The sequence below is a fragment of the Lepidochelys kempii genome, chromosome 10, assembly GCF_965140265.1.
Source record: "Lepidochelys kempii isolate rLepKem1 chromosome 10, rLepKem1.hap2, whole genome shotgun sequence".
Classification (NCBI taxonomy): domain Eukaryota; kingdom Metazoa; phylum Chordata; order Testudines; family Cheloniidae; genus Lepidochelys; species Lepidochelys kempii.
In genome coordinates, this window is record NC_133265.1 from 38,405,700 (window position 1) to 38,425,431 (window position 19,732).

The following is a 19,732-nucleotide window of genomic DNA, read 5'->3' on the forward strand; positions in this document are numbered from 1 at the left end:
AATTCCATATTCAGGCCCCGCCCTCAAGTATCGCCATTGGCCCTCACTCGGCCAATCAAAGCCTCTTGATTTTGTCCCGCTCCACCCCTGCCTAGCCTGGCCAGATCCCGCCTGTCCCCTTGCCTTCGGGTTGCGTCACCGTCCGCGCGCCGCTCTCTGGTTGGCCAGCGGTGTGGCCGGGACCCCGCCTCTCGCCTTTCGCCCGTTCTCCATCGGCCAATGGGGTGGTTTGTTTGGGGTCTGGAGGGAGGAGCTGGGGGTATCGACGCGCTCTCAGCTGGGCCCGCGCCTGCCTGCCGCGCTTCCCCCGCTGCCGCCGGCCTCAGGGCGACGAGGAAGCGGAACCGCGTCCCGCTGCCAGGACTCCTCTACGCGGCCCGCTGCAGGATCGAGCTCCAGAGCTGAGGGGTGGGGGCTGCTGCTCTGGTCGGGGGGGCCTGAGGGCCCGCGGAGAACGGCCAGCTGCGCCGGCCGGGGGCAGAGGCCGTGTTTGGGGGAGCCGGCTTCGCCTCTCCGGCAGAGCACGGGCTGCTGCAGAAACTACTGGGGTGTGGGGGGACAGCTGGAACCGAAGGATATTGGCGTGCTGAGGCAGCTGTACGAGCTGGCGGATTTGGGGTGCAGCTGGGGGGGTCCTGGGGCTGCCAGAGCCAGAAGATCGACCGGAAAACCTGGGGCGTAAAGGCTGCAGCGCGGTATTGATGCATCAGGTAAAGCTTCATTAGGAGATGGGGCCTCTAGTGTGATCTGGGTCGGGGGGAATCTCTGCATCAGGAAAGAGAGGAGCGATTTCAGGAACCAAAAGTTGGCATCTATATTTGTGTGTGTGGACCGGCATTTTGCCCCGTGGGACCTGAAGACTGCCGCTGTCTTCCCTCTCATGTGTCTTTGGCTCTAAAGGAGGACTGAAGAACCACAGATCAACTCCTTATTAAAACACAGTTTTGTAGTCTTAATACAATTTTTGGAAAGAAGAGAAGTGCCCATAGAGGGGAGTGTGGGTTTTACCAGAGGAAGGGGTAGCAGAGCATGAAGATATGGAAAAGCAAAGGCTATACAGGTGTCAAGATCTTTCCGTTTTAGAGGAAAGGGGAAAACGAGTGTAATGTGGAGAAGAAAGTTACGCGACAACAGCTGGGTGTGTGGGTTGGGAGGAGAGTTGCACTGTGATAAGCATGAGAGATTTTAGCCAGAACAGTTTATAAAAGAAACTGTTGGTTACACTGAGACTTGCTTTTCCTGATACTTCAGTAGCCATTACACTGACTTTCATTATGCAGATTTTGTTCTGGTGGGGAGGGTACATTTTCTTCCCTGTTGCCCTGGTCGTTGGAGGATGTATTCGTTTAATTTGTGACCATGAAACAAATGGTGGGCTTGTAACTACCCTCTTTTAATAAAAGGGATTGAAACCCCCCTTAAATATCATACACCCCTAGTCTTATTAGTAGGTAAAGTGGTTTTGGTTTTGTTTTTTAAAGAGCAAACTGTAAATTGCCTTGTTGTCTGTAGTTGAGGTGGTTTGTCAGGTGAATCGCTTACCACGATTTAATATGTATTCAGGGTTTAAGTGCCTTGATGTGTAGTTCAGCCCAGTTGTGTACGCTGTTGACAGAGACCATTTTCCAGAATAATTCTACACTTGTAAATATAATGGCTTAATTTAAAGCATAGAGAGAAAAATATGTATTTTTGTCACCCTTTTTAAACAAAATCACTACTGTAAAAGGTTGTGCAGCCAACAGACTCCCTTTACAAATGCATTATGTTCGTGTCTGCTTTTTCTGTATTCACTTCAGTGTGTATTAAATGTTTTAGTTTTGTTACTTGGAATTTTATTTTTTTGTTGGTAGTTAGTTTTTCTTAATTTAAGTTGGACTATGGATTCTGGTTTTGTGATAAGGCAATTGCATTGCTGTTGCCAGATCGTTCTGTTTTATTTTAGTATGGCGTCTTTATTGAAAGGTGTAGTCTTGTTGTTTTTAGATATAGTGTCTGTAATATATTTCCTTTCTGTAAAAATTAAATCTGCTAAAAGTCTCACTGTCTAAAACTTTCGTGTGTAGTGTGATATTTTCCACTGAATTTAAAATGGAGCAGATTTATGAACCAAAGCAAAGCGAGTGGTCAGGTTATCGGCTACAGTGGGTCCAAAGTGGGTCCAATTTTGGAATTAACGATGATGTATAATGCATTTCAGTGGCAGCAGAGCCCAGTCAAGTGGACTTGTAACAAATCTATGTGCTTAAACTTTTTACTTGGCAAAGTGATTGCAGAATCTCTGAGCTGAACGGTTTCCTTTAGGGTTGAAAAAAACAACAGCAAATGTTTGGATCTGAGCGTTTTGTAGGTTTTTTTTTAATTGGGATGGGGGGGCTTACAATAAGTATAAAAATGCTGGAAGTTGATGACGTAGCAAGCAAAGTTTTTGGATTTGGAAAGCCAAATCCTCTCCCGGTGTGCCGTTTTTAAAATGCAAACGTTGACAGGCAATCAGCCCCCAAAGCGATGCTCCTTTGCAAAGACACCAGAGCTTTTGGGCTCATTGTGTACTTGACGGTCTGCCACCTTCCTGGGGAAAAAGTTCCAGCTTAGGGTAAAGCAGAAAGGTGCCTAGTAATTTGGAGGCGGGGGCGGGGGGAGTTGGAAATCTTTGTAGCCTTGGCCAGTCCCAGCCTCAGAGAGAGACAGAGACAGAGAGGAGTAGCTGCTGCTGCATCTAGGAATATGAATTTCCCCCCCTCAGCAGGTCGGATCACCTCGGCTCCATGGTGAGGAGAAAGAAGAGCCCCCCTGGGCCAGAGGAACAGCACAATGGGTAGGAGGGGATGGTGGCGAGTCACTTTTAGGGGCCCCGTCCCTGCTCTGCGCTCCCCCTGTTTCGCTGTGGGTTTTTTGGTGGCTGTTTTTTCTCTCTGTGTGTGTGCCTATCGAGCGCTTCCAAACGCCTGAGTTTGGCTTGTCAATTTCCTTGCCAAAGGCGCTCCTAATCCCTCCAGGAAGGTGCCAGGGGTCTGCTGGGGAGCCTGGCTCCCTTTTGGGGTGGTTTGGGGGGTTTCCTATGGGGCTTTTCCCCTCCCACCCTTCGGCACAGGTTGTTGGGTCGGGACAGCAAACGAAAGGGGATTTAGTAACAAACAACGGCGGCCATGTTGAGAGGAATTTCTGCAGCTAAACTTCTCCCCTCTCAGCTCAAGGATTTTCCTCCCTCTCTAGTGGGGGTCTGTGGCTTGACTTTTTGCCCCCCTCTTTTCTTTCTCTCCTCCCCAACAGGATGACAGTGAAGCTGGGAGACAGCAGCGGTGAGGAAGGGGTGAAAAAGCTAGGCAAGCGAGCAGGAGGAGATGAGGAGTCCCTGGAAGAAGGGGCAGGAAGAGGAGGAGAGGCAGCTCCAGGCAGGAGCAGCACAAAGAAAGAAGAGAAGATTATTAACAACAACACTAATAACCCCACATCCAGCCCCAATCTACCCCAAGCCCCATCTTCCCTCCAGCCCTCCCACAGCCAGGACCAGCATCATTTTCTCAGGTCCAGTGTCAGACCTCAGAGCAAGAGGTTAAGGAAGGATTCTCAGGCATCCTGCTCAGTTGGCAATAGCAGCAGCACTACTGCAAAAGGAAAAGGTACTGTATTCTGTCACCCCTAAAACACACCTAAGGGGTGGGGGTGGGGGTCAAGTGCATTTTCAGAGGCTGACAGTTTTGTCCTGCAGATGCTATCTTTTGTGATGTTTTTTGTTTTGTTTCTTGTAGTAGCTGAATTCCTCTTTGTGTCTCAAGGCTTCAGCTTGAATGCTGCCCACTGTCATGTTTAAGTTACAAAAATGGGCACTTTGGATGTGTGCATGGATATTTCCCTGCTCTCCATTTAATATCAATGAGGGTATTTAACACCTGTATTTACTCTGTTTTAATCCTCACTAAATTCCTTTATTTTGGCTCATAAATTAGAATGTAGCAAAATGGGTTCATTTAGGTGATTACACACACAATTACTAGCATTGGGCTATAACAGAATATTTATTGGGTGTGCAGGATAATATCTGAAAGAGAGGTTGCAGTCTGTCCCCCACACGATAAATTGTGAGACTATTGCAACAAAGAGCTCTGGCTTTGGAAACATGTCTGAAATGTACATACTGTAAATATGTCTAACCATGTTGCCTTAGGTTCTGTGCAGCATCCTCTGCTAGTGTGTTACTAGTTCAGAATAGTCCAGGGCACTTATATGTTAACCCCTTCGATTAGTTATTTTACTTTAGTTCCATGGATGACTTCATCAGAGCTGTTGCTTCCCTATATAGAGGGAACAGGGGAAAGGGTATTGGAGAGACTTGGTTCTATTATGTGCAAACTGTGCTTTCTGGTTGACACCTGGCTCTATAGTTGAGTGATACTTGGATATAATTTTAGTTACTTTTGGGCACCAATACTTAAGTGTATTTTCATTATTTTGAGGATAAGTAATGTTTTTGTTCTTAGCCTTTTTATCTGAGTAAGCAATTTTTACCTCCATCTGTCCTTTAAAAATAACTTGGTACTTCTTAAATATGTTATAGAGGTCACCTTATCTCTTCTTTCCCAATTACTGAATCTTCACATAGTATACAGAAGGTAAAAATGCTGAGAATCAATATTAGCTTTGCATTAAAAATAAATAAAATATAACTTTGCAAGGTGTATTTAAACAAAAATTTAAGTATGTTGTATGGCAAATATTTTTGTAAAGTTTATGAAAGTACTTTTTATAGGTTAGTAAATTCTACTTTAATCTTTTAAAGCCTCAGCAGAACTTCAATGTGTGGTGCCTAGTACTGAGAAGCCTAGATAATTCTCTCCCCAATGCACTTAAACAAACAAAATAAACAGAAGAATACTTTGATGCAGCTAATTATTTTAAGGATTGTGAGTGGTATTAATGTATTATATCTCTGGGATGTATATGTTCCATAATCAGCATGGTAAATGCGTATGTATTTGTGTATATTATACATTAAATGCATACACACATTTTCAGAACAGTGGAATGGCTTGAAATAGCCTTGCTTACACTAAATCAGCAGACTCCATTTATTTTAAGATTCACATACTAAAATTAACAAAAGAAAGTTATGCACAGTACAATATAATGACTAGTTTCAGAGTAACAGCCGTGTTAGTCTGTATTCGCAAAAAGAAAAGGAGTACTTGTGGCACCTTAGAGACTAACCAATTTATTTGAGCATGAGCTTTTGTGAGCTACAAGCTCACGAAAGCTCATGCTCAAATAAATTGGTTAGTCTCTAAGGTGCCACAAGTACTCCTTTTCTTTTTGCGAATATAATGACTAGAATCTTTTCAGTAATTATAGAAACAAGTCACTGTACCTGACTCTATTTTGTCCATGTTTTGGGGAATTTTATTCGATCATTGAGGACCGTCAATAACACATTTCAAATTGAGAGCAGCTAGAAACTCCACTTGGCTAGTTTTGCTGTGAAGGCATTGGAGGTGGTTCCTCTGATATGGCTGACGTTGTATCTGTCAGAATCATAGAGAATAGAGCTGTGGAGTATGGGATGCTTCCGAATTTGAATTCTTTATGTCCAAAGATGTAGGCTCTGAAACATTTTACTGGTTCGTCTAAATTCTATCTGTGATAACAACGTGTCTTGTGATCAAAATGTAAAGGGGTTTACTTTCCAAGTGAAGTACCACACAGTGTGAGCTTCCTGCAGGAAACAAATTGAAGGGAGGAGGCTTTTAAAGAAAACGGAGCTAAAAATTGCTGCTCTCTCTCATTTTCCATCCCATACCCAAACCCTTCCTCCCCACCCCCATAAAAAATTATGCATCTGAGCTGGTTATGGTCAGTGCTTTGTGCTTTGCTGCAGTACTCATGTAGGATTCCTCAAACCTTTGGATCTGCTATGAGAGCTCAAGCCTTTCCATTGGCATGTTGCTGCCAGATGACTGCTGCAAGGACCATGTTAACACTGGCCATTCTGCAGCTACATTTGGACCATATCAGAAATCCACCTTGTGTTATGATCTTCAAATAATACACTCTAAGGATGTAAATAACATTTAAAAACAGTAGCTGTTCTATCGGTTCTAGATTACAGTTCTATCGGTTACACAGTTAAACATTTACCTGGGGAACTATGGTTGGGGGGGGGGGTGCTGCAGCACTCCTACATTTTACATGGGGCTCCCTGCTGCTGGTCCCCTGACAACCGGGATGGATGCCAGGTGGCAGCAGGGCAGCAGCTGGGACTTTGGGTGCAGGGCTGGCAACTGTGATGAACCCTGGCAGTCTGGAGGGACTCCTGCTGCGTGGCTGCTGGGACCCTGGGTGGAGTTTAACCATTAAGAGAAACCAGTAAGCATCAAGCTTATTGGTTAACCGGCTAAACTCTTACATCCCTAATACACTCATGATTACCTTTCCAAATATTCTTAAAGAATTCTTTTAGAATCTTTAGAACGCTCACTTGAGAATATGTGGAGAGGGTGTCAGGAGGGAAATTAGCAAAGGTACAGTCATTAAACATGGCATTTAATTTCTTTTAAACAGGGCTTTGGAGCTGTGCTCCGGCTCTGCTCCAGCTCCAGGCAAAAACCTGCAGCTCCACTGCTCTGGAGCTGCTCCGCAGGTTCTGCTCCAAAGCCCTGCTTTTAAATAGTAGCTTGTCACAGTGCATTGGTTGGGCCTCATCATTTATTTGTTATGATTTACCTGTAAGTGATGTGCTTTTGTCTTTTGGTTTAAAAAGAAAATCAATTTTATTTGTGCTGTTTGGGCATATCATTTTAGGAAACCAATTATATAAATAAAAAACTTATATTTAGGATATAATTAAAAGTGATGGGGAAAAATAGTTTGACTATAGTTTGAAGAGGAATCAGTGGAGTTTAAGGAACTTTTTATCCATCCTCTTTCTCCAATTCTGTTCAGCAGAAGGAAATCTCTTGGGAACTTTGACTTTAAAATAAGTAGGAATGTATTTCCAGTTGGATTCTTGGGTTGCAGCTCTTGCTCCAGTAGCACACTGAGTTGTTGTTGCATTTTGCAGTTTTAGGGAAAGAGGTGACATAAACGCATCTTGAAGTGAAGCATCAATTCTGTTTTTTTCTTCCGGCCCACTTTTTCACTTGCTGAGTGATTTATCTAGTGCATTGTGTGTAACAGATAAGTAACTCTTTTGTGAGCATCTTGGCAAAAATGAATACTAAGAGCGTTGTAGTCTTTGCTAAATATTGCAGCTATATTTTGAGGCAAAGTTAAGTGGTCTTCATTCCTGCACTTAACCCATTTCTCTGTTCAGAGAATGAATGAATGAATGTAAGGAGACAGTAGCCCTCTGATGGATCACCCAAGATAGAAGCTTCTTCCAGAAGTTTGGAAGCATTTTACAGCACTACTGTTCCAGATTTAGTCCCAATGGGCTAAATGGTGTTCTTTGCTTCCTCAGTAGTAGTTCCTGTGAGTCAGAAAGTTGTTCAGCTGGAGGAGTGGATTGAATGAAAATGCTCCATCTTGTTAAATATTCTTTTGTAGCTGTTCCTGTAAAATTCACTAGAAAGAGGAACCCCAAATTGATTCTCGGGCCTCCATGAGTTGCATGTGCTATAGGACATGTATTAGGGCACTGGTTAACTGTAAATTACACTCATGCAAACAGGAAACCTTTTTGAGATATTTGATTTTTTTTTTTTAATTTTATCCTTGAGCTTTGAAAATTGGTTTTATCTCTGGATAATGAATAACTGTTTAAAACCTCCTTTCTCCTGTCTAATTCAGTCTATCCCTTCATTCAATCAGTCCATTTCCTTCCTCCCTGTTGACTTGCTCTCATTCATTGTGTTCCATGTTTATTACTGCACCCTCCTCCTTGTTCTGAAAATGACCAGGGAATAGGAGAGCTCTGCAGAACCTCTCTCATTACCCCCCAAACAGTAGCACCAAAGTGCAGCTCCCTTGCCTACAAGACTCTGAGTTGCACTTGGTGCATGTCAGTAAGGGGTGTGGCTGCACAGCCATGTGGTTTAGGGGGAACACTGATGGGAACTGTACCTTTCCACTTAAGGATATAACTTATAGTATTTAACATACAAAAGGTTCAGATTTTATCATGATTATTTTTAGTAAAAGTCAGGGATAAGTTGTGGGCAATAAACAAAACTTCATGGGAGTCATGGCCTGTCCATGACTTTATTAAATATAACGGGGAGAAAGAGAGTTGGAAGGAGTAAGGGATGAAAGCTGAAACACTGCAGCCTTAGGGAGGTGGAGGCACAGCCTTGGCTATAGCCCTGGCCAAAGCTGCAGGGTTGTTTTTTTCTTTTTTTTGGGGTGAGGGGGTGGGGAGGCGCACAGGTCCATGCCCGTGGAGAGGAAAGTGGTCACATAGCCCGAGCCAAAGCTGTGGTGGTGGGGGAAGCACAGCCCCAGCTCCTGCCACAGCTGGGCGGGGGGTGCACTGCCCCACCTCCATCCCCACCACTCACTGCTGAAGCTAAAGCCACAGAGGTCTGGTAAAATCAGACTCCATGACTAAATCATATCCTTAATTATAACAAGTTAATAAGGAATGCTGTCTAATGATACTTTTTAAAATAAACTATGCCCCAGGTGGGTTGACACACAATATGTCCATAAATCCCAACTTTGTGTATGTACAACTTAGCTAGATTTTATGTTAAATTTTGTCATAAAAAAACCTCTTCCCGGCTAAGCCATTGTATGCTAATGATTTTTTTTGTCTGATTGCATTTCCCCCCAGCCATATTATAAAATCCTGTAAGGGATGTGTGTAAGCGAAAGAGATTATAGTTGAAGTGCTCACATAAACTTAACAGTATCTCTGTCATATCTTAAACTGGCTAAGTAATTTTCCAAGGTGAAAATACAAATGAGCACTCAGTTGTATGCTTAGTGCTGGTGTCTAAAATGCACACCTCTTCTTAGCCCTTTCTTTTAATGTGAGAGCAAGTGAATGCTGATTTACTGTGGGTGGGAGCCTCATGCCACATTTATTTAAAATGATGTACAATGTATGCAGATGTACCATGCCCATACTAGCCATGTATATCTCTGCACTAGTTAAAGTATGTACTGTGTAGAGCAGTGGTTTTCAAACTTTTTCTGGCGACCCAGTTGAAGAAAATTATTGATGCCTGTGACCCAACATAGCTGGGGATGAGGGGTTTGGGGTATGGGAGGGGCTCAGGGCTGGGGATGAGGGTTGGGGTGAGGACTCTGGGGTATGGCTGTGAATGAGGGGTTCAGGGTGTGGGAGAAGGCTCTGGGCTGGGGCAGAGGTTTTGGGTGTGGGAGGGAGTCAGGTCTCTGGGCTGAGGGCCCAGCTCTAGGGTGGGGCTGGGGATGAGGGATTTGGGGTGCAGGAAGGGGCTCTGGGATTGGGGGGGGCTCAGGGCTGGGGCAGGGGATTGGGAACCAGGGTTACCTCAGGCGGCTCCCGGTCAGCAGCGCAGCGGGGTGCTAAGGCAGGCTTCTTGCCTATCCTCACACCACGCTATGCCCCGGGAGCGACTGGCAGCAGGTCCGGCTCCTTGGCGGAGGCGCGCAAGCAGCTCCTTGCGGCTCTCGCCTGCAGGCACAACCCTCCACCCCCAACTCCCGTTGACTGGGAACCAGCCAGTGGGAGTGTGGAGCTGGTGCTCGGGCTGGGGGCAGCACATGGAGCCCTGTGGCCCCCCCGCCTAGTAGCCAGACCTGCTGCTGGCCGCTTCTGGGGCGCAGTGCAGTGTCAGAACAGGTAGGGACTAGCCCGCTTTAGACGGGCAGCACTGCTGACCGGACTTAACGGTCCGGTTGCTGGTGCTGACCAGAGCTGCCTTGACCCAGTAGGTCGCAACCTACGGTTTGAACACCACTGGTGTAGGGAATGCGTCTAACTATGTTTTTTGTGTATAGTTCCCTGACAGCAATTAGAATGGGACATACTGAAACAAATTTAGCTGCACTTCAGCTGTTTGATTTGTGCAGGTAGTGTAGGGGAGATGGAAGAAGCTCGCCATTAGGCTTCATCTTTATTGGCCTTTTAATTGCCTTGTTTGAAGCATCAAGTGTCAGTAATAAAACAGCGGTGTGAACATATCCAGGGGGCTAGTGCTGTCCTAGACTTGTACTTGTGAGAGGCCCATGCCATTTGCTGTAGAAGGCAAACAGGCTATGAATTAGTTTTCCCATTACAGGGCAAATACTCAAAATGAAGCATCAGCCATCCCTGCTTTTTATCCTATTCCTAGCTGGAGCTGCTTTTCCCTCTCTGAGCAGAAAGCAAATCAGATCTAGGCTTCAGCTTTGGAGGGTTGCCCCACAGGTCAAGATGCTTTGCTGAATTCCTGAAGTACATGCTTTTTGTTGGGTTGATAGATTCATTTTTTCACTGCAGTGTTTGTTGTGTTATCTCTGGCCAATGAAAGGAAGTTGACTGCGGTTTAACAATGGGACTTATTTGTTTGGAGAGCAGTGAGGAAATTTCAACACCTGTCTTGCATTTGGTTGCTTTTTCAACAAGAAAGATATCGCTATAAAAGTAGCAGGATGCTTTTGTAACCTTTCTGAAACGTAAACCTTTACACCTTACACAAGTGCACCTGGGCAATAGGGATAAGTATTTTGCTATGTAACTGTGCTGGACTATTAAATTAATTCAAGGGCTTACATAAAATTCCTGAGCCAAGAAGGAATTTTCTACCATAGTCTTTCTAATACAATCCTTCAGCTAAGAAGTACTTCTGAAGAAGTTATATGCAGTCTTAGTGTTACTGATTGCTATAATGAAAGGCCAAAACATCTAAAAAGATTGTTCAAAAATAATCTTTCCATATGTCTTAAAAGATGGTATTCAGTAGATATCCTTTTAGGAAATGGAGACAAAAGCATGTTTAACTCTTAATTTTGCCCTTGTTCTATGCGAATAACAGTAAAAACCACATTCTTTTCCAACAGATATACCTGGTAGATGTTCAGCAGGCAGCTGACAAGTGACCCTTGAAGATGGCATTTTGCATACTGTACTCATTTTAATATTGGCCTGTAGAATGTGGATAAGGGGAGCTTAATCTAACGTATGTTCAGTTAGGCTGGTACAGGAGGGACTCTAGTGGAGAGTGACCCTTTGTATGCAGGACCCATCAGGTGAAGCTGTGAATTTTCTGACTTTTAAAAGGTGCCAGTGGGGGTGTCGGAGACCAAACATTAAGCTGCTGTTTGGAGCCTGGATGGAAGAACTCTTCGTGACTAGCCTTTATGAGACACCAGTGTTGTCTCTGACTCATCTATTGTATCTGATGTATGCAATATTCCATTGTTTCTAACGTGCACATTAGGTTTTTGCATTTCAATCCTTAGATTTTTTTTTTAGTGCAATTTTTTTAGCAAATTTTCTGTCTTCATGCTTCTAAGTAGAATATCTGGGTTCTCGCAATCAGAACATGAAGATCATGAGGATGAAACTCAAACCACACAAGAGGGAAAATGGCTGTTTTCTGAAGTCCAGACGAAATACTAAAAATTGAGTCCAGTTCAGCCTAATGTGATTTCCGACCTCCTAATTTACGTGTACTTGTTTACCAGGCTAAGTACTAGGTTTTACCAACTGTCCAGAATTTATAGAGGTTTAAACTTGCACAATTGATTGAAAGGCAGGCCCAAAGACCCAGCACAGAGGGACATGGTGAAGCTAGGCAGTGGGGCCCAAAGCACCAGTCACAGAAGTCTCGTGTACCAGTACTACCAGGCTTATAAATGTGTAGGGACCACTGCACTAACAAAATGAGTAAATGGAGCCAAAACACCAGTGTTGTAGGGTTCATACGTGTAGTTTTGTTTGGACTCGTACCTCACAGGTCATTGCAAATATCAGCATGTACAGAAACTTCTGCCTTTACAATTAGTAGCACAAGAACAAAATGCTAAGAACTCTTGCTTCCAAACTCGGTGCTTTCTACCTACTGTGCAAGAGTTCTTTCTCTCATGTGTAGGGTAGTGGAAGGAATTGTCAGAGATATGATCATGTGGGATGACCAGTCTTGGGACTCATGTAACTTGATGTCAACAGACAGATCAAGAATAGCCTCTGTGCCTCATCTGCAATGAGGTCCTTTTATAAATGTTTTTTTTAGAATAGACACCTAACTGAGATTCTTGAAATATTCCTCTTCCGGTATCCAACAACTTTGTGACGGATGGCGAGATTCAATGGAGAGGGGTGTGTGTGTGTGTAAAAAATATATATAAGTAGTATTGTGAGAACTTAAATCATGGATTTCCGGAGGCAAAACATAATGATGCATGAATATCTTCATTTTCTTCAGTCCCTTTCATGCAAAATACTTTATAAAGTTATGTGATAGGGATAATCCCCACTGCAATGCAGCCACACTAGGGTAGGTTGTGGCAACTAGCTGGTGAACAGCATTGTGCACAGTAATGAGGGAGGAGGATTTTGCAAAAAGAGGATAGACTTGAATTCCCCTTGTTGGCTAGAGGTTTGAAGACTAGGATCTTGATTCCCAGGGATAGATTCTCTACAGGATCTCCCCCTAAGTCTAGAGCCCGGTGCGGATACAAAATTTGTATCTGCATCTGGTCTGCAAAACATGGTCCACGGATATCTGTGGATATAAAGCAGATGTCTCAGATTTGCAGGGCTCTATCTATGTTTTTGAGAGAAATCTTTATAGTAATGATAGATTGAAATGTCATTTTCAAATAACATATTAGAAAAAAACATTCAGATCTGTCTCTTTTGATAAGCAATTCTTGGTTTTAAAACCGCTTTTTTTCTTCTGAGCCACCTATTAGCAGTGCCAAATGGTTTTGCTATAAAAAGCTATCAAGTCTTAATGTCAAAATACGAGCCTTTTGGGGATTTTGTTTATTTCACAATTTTTGTATCTTTCAAACTTTTCTATAAATGTGTGAGTTTAGGTTCAGGGGATAGAAAAGTAGTTTATTTGCAAAGTATTTTAAAAATTAAATTGATTTTTCTCTACTTCTGATAGACTGAACCTCCTTTTGGTTCACACACTCCCCCAAGGTAGTAATAATTTTCTGTTGAAAGATAAAGTCTAAACTAGGAGACCATAAGAAACAGTCTTAAAATTGTTGTTGTGTTAACTATGCACTTCATATGAAATATTGTACAGTTACACTCAAAAGAAAAATACGTAATTTCAAATTTTCTTACAAAATATTTTTAAACAAGTTAGTTTGGAATATTCTATGTTACATTTGAATCAAAATTACCTTATTTAAAATATAAAGCAAAACTATTTTTAACACCCCAAATTAGTAACCATTAGTCTTTTGAAACAAAAGTAGTCACGCTTTCCTTTAAGTTTTGCATTCAGGTTTCTCTTTCCCTTGCACAATGTAATAAACCTAGAACAGTTCAATTCCCTGTACTCTGTTGCAATGCTATTAGGGTCCGATGTCCCCAACTCTTGTATGGGGAACACAATCTTGAATTCCAGAGTTGGTAGGTAAATGGAAAAGCTGCTTTCAAATATTTATTCAATAGTTTATTTTTAAACCTAAGCATATATAATAGAATCTTGCTAATTCACACAAAGAGCTGGGAAATTTACTGCTTACTCATCAGTTCACAAAATTTCACAAACAACAATAATAAAAACAAATCAAGGCAACATATTCTCTTTAAAATAACAGGAAAGCAGGGCATACAAAATGACACAAAGGTAAATATTATGTGTGAGGACAGTATGAGTATCCAATATTTCAACCAAATGTGATAGCTAGCTAGAGAAGTGGTCATCAGTGTAATGTTTTATGATGTATTAAACTCAGGTTTAATATTAAAATGGAGGCTGTTGTGTGACAAAATGTATCTCTATTTTGACAATGGTAGTCTAATTTTAAAACGTTAGTGCTTCATAGCATGTTATTGAAGATAGTGTTTGTTTTTAAAATGTAACGTCAGTAAACATTCTAAAATCTTTATAGAGAAGTGGGGTTGGGCAATGTTTTTTGTGAGAACAGTCAGATTTGTAAATTAGTATTATGCTGTATTCTATCACTGATTGTCAATCTAGGGTTTTTCTAGCTAAAGAACTGTTAAGGTGAATAGAGAAGAGCTCCAACTCCCTTCAATGACATCTGAATTGTGGGGGATTAATAAATTTAGGATTCTTGGAGGAGGAGGAGAGAATTTTTTCTACTTTTGCACTGTTTGGAAAGCCGCTAGTATGCTGGAGCCCATGAGAACCCAAAGCGATCGTACCAGAACAATGCAGAAGCTAAAATGCTTTTGTTATTATGAAATAATTGTAATATGGAACCTTATTGCACTATGACTTAGGCTGTGTCTTCACTGCCACTTTCAGCGCTAAAACTTTAGTTGTTCAGGGGTCTGAAAAAAACACCCCCTTGAGCGACAAAAGTTTTAGTGCTGAAAAGCACCAGTATAGACGGCGCTTTATCGCTGGGAACCATACTCCCAGCGATAAAGCTACCACCCTTCGTTCATGGTGCGGTTTTTTTAATTGCCAGGAGAGCTCTCCCCCAGCGATAAAGCATGTCTCTGCTGCCCACGTCACAGTGCTGCCGCGGCTGCGCTGTAACCTGCGCAGTGTCAACATACCTTAACTCTTGCCTTATTTCCATTCCCTGAAATTCTCTTCCCTCCTTCCTCTCACCTCCTTTGCACTTAGTTTCATCTTCATCTTCCCTACCGTTTTCTTTTAAGCTACCTCCTTTTCCATTCAGCTTTATCATTCACTGTTCCCATGATTCTGCTACTCTCTGAATCTTGCCTTTTGGAGTGTTGACAAATTGACAAGAATCATAGAATATCAGGGTTGGAAGAGATCTCAGGAAGTCATCTAGTCCAACCCCCTGCTCAAAGCAGGACCAATCCCCAACTAAATCATCCCAGCCAGGGCTTTGTCAAGCCTGACCTCAAAAATATCTAAGTATACCTAAGCACAAGGGTGCTGCTTCCAGACAGGCAGTTGTGTTTATGGAGAGCAGTCAGACCAACATGCGACTGGGTGTTGACGATGGGGGGCTTGTTCGTCTTTGAGATACAGCTCACAACTTCAGAGTCATCACACTCCAAAGATACTGCTTTATGTACAGCAGAGGGGATTACTGAGAACACTGCTCCAATGAATGATGTGATCATTTATTAGTGCTTCTTTTTTAATCAATTGAGGTATTGCAGTTTTGAGTTTTAAAGCTGGATCTTGCAGCCCTCAGTTCAGTGGATTACTCATGTGCACATCACTATTCAACATTGTGTTTAGGTTCTTTTCAGCTGTGCCAGGGCATATGTACTTTTATTATATACCAGTATAGGGACTGCAGCTTGCATCATCCCTCTAGCACCTCTGAAGAGAGATGCTCTCACCTATCTTCCATCTCTCTGGAGATGTACAATTGACCCACTCCAGCCTTCATTATGTTTGCCTGCTAACCCTCCTGCTGAGGCATACTGCTGCTTTTCATAGCTTTCAGCAACTCATCATCTGCCTAATGTGTTTCAGGTGAAAACCTTGGAAAACATGGTACAGTCAAGAAATCAGATATTTTCTTTTAATTCTCTAGGATTTTTCCCCTTTATGTGACCTCTCACAATGCTTCTAATTTCACTTTTGTTGTCTAAAGGGACAGATAATGGAGGGACCTCATCTGGTAGCACATCAGGAATTCCTCCCAGTGTTCCTGCTGGGAGTTCTAAGACTGCCGCCAGGAGCCTGGGGACCTCAAGTGGAGAGAAGGAGGAAGGAAAGAAGGTCAGACGTCAGTGGGAATCATGGAGCACAGAGGACAAGAATACCTTCTTTGAGGGACTTTATGAGGTGTGTTTGTATATGGAAGAAGAAAGGCAGGCAGCTGGCCTGGTGCTTCTTATGGAGCCCATGCTTGGCTGGCTTGGTTTTATGTTTAAATGAAAACTTGATTTGGGAGTTTGTAGAGGATGACATTTCAGATTGGTTTTGTATGTGCACATATCCTGTATACAAGTGAGCACAATTGGCTGCACAATGCATGTGAACCATAGAATCATAAGAAGGTAGGGCTGGAAGGGATCTTGAAGTCAAGTCCATCTTCTTGCACTGAGGCAGAACCAAAGCTATCTGCTTAAAATCATCAGGCACTGTGAAGCTAGAAGAAGAAATCAGTTTACTATATGCATGCAACCCCCAAACCTCCTGTTTTCTTCCCTTGTCCATAGAATTTGTACATGTTTGAGGTTGTCTATTAAAATAAAGTGCCTGTCTCGAGATGTAATGAACAAACTTGCATCATTCCTGTGCATTGATAGGGCCATTTCTCTATTTTATTCCATCTGCCTGAAAAAACAAAATGTTAAATCCTCAGCAAGATGTGAGCATTCCATAATGAACACACAAGCCCTGACAATGAAATCATGTGATTAGTATTTTATTTTCATTTACAAAATGACTGTAATAAAAGCACAATTTAAAAGTAGTGTAAATTGTTTCCAGTGGGGAAAAATACATATGGTGCCCCCATCTCAACCTTCAGAAATAAAATGTATACAATTGTGCTGCATTATTTTTTTTACACGGCAGCATAACCTCAGTTCTTTATTATAGAGTTTTTTTTATAGAAGTTAGAAATGGAAAACTTCTTTGGCAAAGAACAACCCTCTCACATCGGCTGTCATGCAGTCTTAAACTCCTAAACAGGATCTGGCCAGGCCTATAACTGGATAGGAGAAATGGAAAAGCCCTAGCTAGATCATAAAGTCCAGAAGACGATAGTCTGTGTCATTAGATGGGATTCCTCATCCTTTTTATCCTCTGTACTTTGTTCTTTAATTGGTTTTGAATCTTGTACTTTTTCAGCATGGGAAGGACTTTGAAGCTATTCAGAACAACATTGCCCTGAAGTACAAGAAGAAAGGTAAACCAGCAAGCATGGTGAAGAACAAAGAGCAGGTCCGGCACTTCTACTACCGCACCTGGCACAAGATCTCTAAATATATTGATTTTGATAATGGTGAGTATGCAGTGGGAGTGGATTCCATGACCAGCTCAGGGTCTGGGATGAGTATTCCTTTTGGTGGGAGTTGGAGCCCTGTCTTTTAATATGATCTCAGAGCACAGGAATGGTGAAGATAAGAAAAATAAATATCAGATACTATTAAGATATCACTGAATACCTTGTACTGTACCTGTCATGGCCACAAATAGGCTCACTCTCACAAATTTAAAACAAAATATTTTCCAGTTAGAAAACAAGACCATTCCTCTGTTACTAACCCCATGCACCTATAATAAATATTCATCTAACTATTGACCTAATCAGCAAAAAGCCAGATTAAAGAGATGTATCTTCCAACATATCCTGGATGTCACCGCTCCAAGCGTTTTGACTGCGATGATAGACAGCCAGAGCATTGTAGCAAATCATGACTTCGGTGTTCCTAACTTCTTGGGTCAAGCAAAATCCAGTAAGAAGCAAATTAGTCTGCATGCTAACATATGGCCAAAATGGTGAACTTTTCTTGCACTTGTATACTCAGTAAACGTCTAAGTTACTTTATTTCACTGATTGGACAATCCAAGGTAATCCTACGCAATGTATGTGTTTTTCCCCCTTGTTGGACAGTGGTGGGGAAACCAGATAGCCAAGTAACTGGCAATAGTGATTCATACCTGTGATAGTAATTAGTACTAACTGAGTTCTGAATTCACTTGAATTGTATGTACTTAGTGAAACTAGGGTCCAGGACTGTTTGCCGGTAACCTTGTCTAGATGATGGACTTAAAAAAAATCTGTCTTGCAAAGTGTGTGAATTCCAAACTTGTAATATCTTTTAACATTCAAAAGAACTAATCAGGAGTGCCTCTTATATTAGCAAGTTGAGCAGCAAGTACAGGTCCCCTTAGTTTTCATATTCTACTGATCCTGTATTGTAGTTGTACATTGTACTCCGAGGGAATTCTGCGCCAAAAAAATAAAAATTCTGCACACAATATTTTAAAATTCTGCAAAATTCTGCATATTTTATTTGTCAAAATAACACAGTATAATCACACCAGTTTCAATTATTTCTGGTCATTTATTTCAAAATACCTGTCAGCAACTATGTTTAACAATACAGACAACAAAAAAGATTCAGGAAATGTTTTTTAACAAATAGATTCTTTACTAGGCATATTAATACAGAACTTCGAGTAATAATTCATTTAAACTACAATACAGAACCACATTTCCTGCACCCCTCAGAAGAGACTTGCGGGAGTCAAAGATAACGGAGGAACTGAGAGAGAGGGAAGTAAATTGCTGGGAAGGAGCCTGGGTGTGAAATTGGAGGGTTGTTGGGTATGGTTGGGAAAAGTATGGAACAGGTTTTTTGGGGGGGCAGGGCGGGATTGGGAGGGAGCTTCTTCCATGCAGACCCTGGCTGACTCCTATCCTCTCCCATTCAGTCAGGCACATCTGCTCCTGTCCCAATGTTCCTGTACCCCATGTGTCCTTGCACCCCCTGACCACGTGTCCTCCCTCCCCCACATGTGTCCCTGTGGCCCTGCACCTCCCTCCCCTCTGTGGTCCTGTGCCTCCACTCCCATTCAGCCCCTGCCCCAGTTTGTCCTCCCCCACTGGCCCTTATGAGCCCCTGTCTGACCGCCCAGCACCGTATGCTGTCTGTTTCCTGACCTGGCGTGACAGGTGCTGCAAAAAAGGCAGGCTCTTTCTTTTCCCTTGCTGGCTGGGAGCTGCCGCTGTTCTATTGCCACAGCACCATCTGGGGGGCAAAAGGCAGAACTGCAGCAACATTTCAGCAGAGGCCTTTTTTTTCTGCGCAAAAAATTAAAAAGATGCGTGACTCATTAATTACGTGTGTGTAGTAGCGCAGAATTCCCTCAGGAGTATATATTGTTACATCTAGAAGGTGGTTAAATACATTTGCCCTTAAACAGTTCTTTAACTTTTGCCATCATCCCCACAATCAGTTCATCCCGTTAATTTTTACAGCTACAACTACTCTTATTAAAGAAGTGTGCTTGTCTGAGAGAGATAGATAAGATTTTTCAGTGCTGATGACCAGTTGCAAATGAAAGTAGTTCTTTAGCATGTGTTACAGCATGCTTCTCGGAAAACAGAAACAGCATGTAAAGGCTCTACAGTAAAATCCCTTTAAAAATTGATTGGTCTTGCCCCTTAAGATTAGGATTTTTAAGATGATTTCCATTTGTAAAGCACAGTTAGCATAGGTATTCTTCGAATGTTCCCTCTATACACAGAAGATGGTCACAGTTTGTGAGATCAAACAAGCCTTAGTTTTTAATTTAAAAATAAATGACCCTGAAAATTCAGCATTGGAAGAAGCCTATGTGCATATAAGTTCAGAAGTCCTTCCAAAGTAGATCGTCAGTTGTGGTCTGGATAAGCAGAAATGAATAAATGAAAGTAAAATACCTAAATCTGCAAGGTATGAAAGCTTCTTAGCTGCCAGTGTAGAGGCTTAAGAATCTGAGGAGCATGTGGCTAAACTTGAGTACTGGTGAAAATGCATATGGCTGAATTTTGGACTTATTTGTAGCCTGCAAATCAAAGAGAATTGCAATGGTCACCGCAGCATCAGGTATAAATATTTCTTGGTCTGATTTGTATGCCAAAGGGTTTTCTTTAACACTAGCTGTGGATATAAGCTGTAACATGCTACCACAATACAAATAAAATGCCCACACCAATGTATTCTGTTGTTGGAAGAAAAAATTAC

At 42.3% G+C, this 19,732-nt stretch overlaps 1 protein-coding gene across 5 annotated transcripts in view; it reads left to right on the top strand.

Moving 5' to 3' along the window:
- Nucleotides 1-241: 241 nt before the first annotated feature.
- CRAMP1 (cramped chromatin regulator homolog 1) overlaps nt 242-19,732 on the top strand; it is a 121,823-nt gene continuing 102,332 nt past the window's right edge. For 3 of the 5 annotated variants that reach the window (XM_073362972.1, XM_073362968.1, XM_073362969.1), the window contains exons 1-4: nt 2,736-2,818; nt 3,274-3,623; nt 15,640-15,833; nt 16,848-17,001. In XM_073362972.1, the coding sequence (XP_073219073.1) occupies nt 2,769-2,818; nt 3,274-3,623; nt 15,640-15,833; nt 16,848-17,001 (748 nt within the window). In that variant the 5' untranslated portion in view covers nt 2,736-2,768. Of the gene's footprint in view, nt 711-2,610; nt 2,819-3,273; nt 3,624-15,639; nt 15,834-16,847; nt 17,002-19,732 lie in introns of those variants that run through there. The other 2 variants (XM_073362971.1, XM_073362970.1) reach the window with 2 other exon arrangements.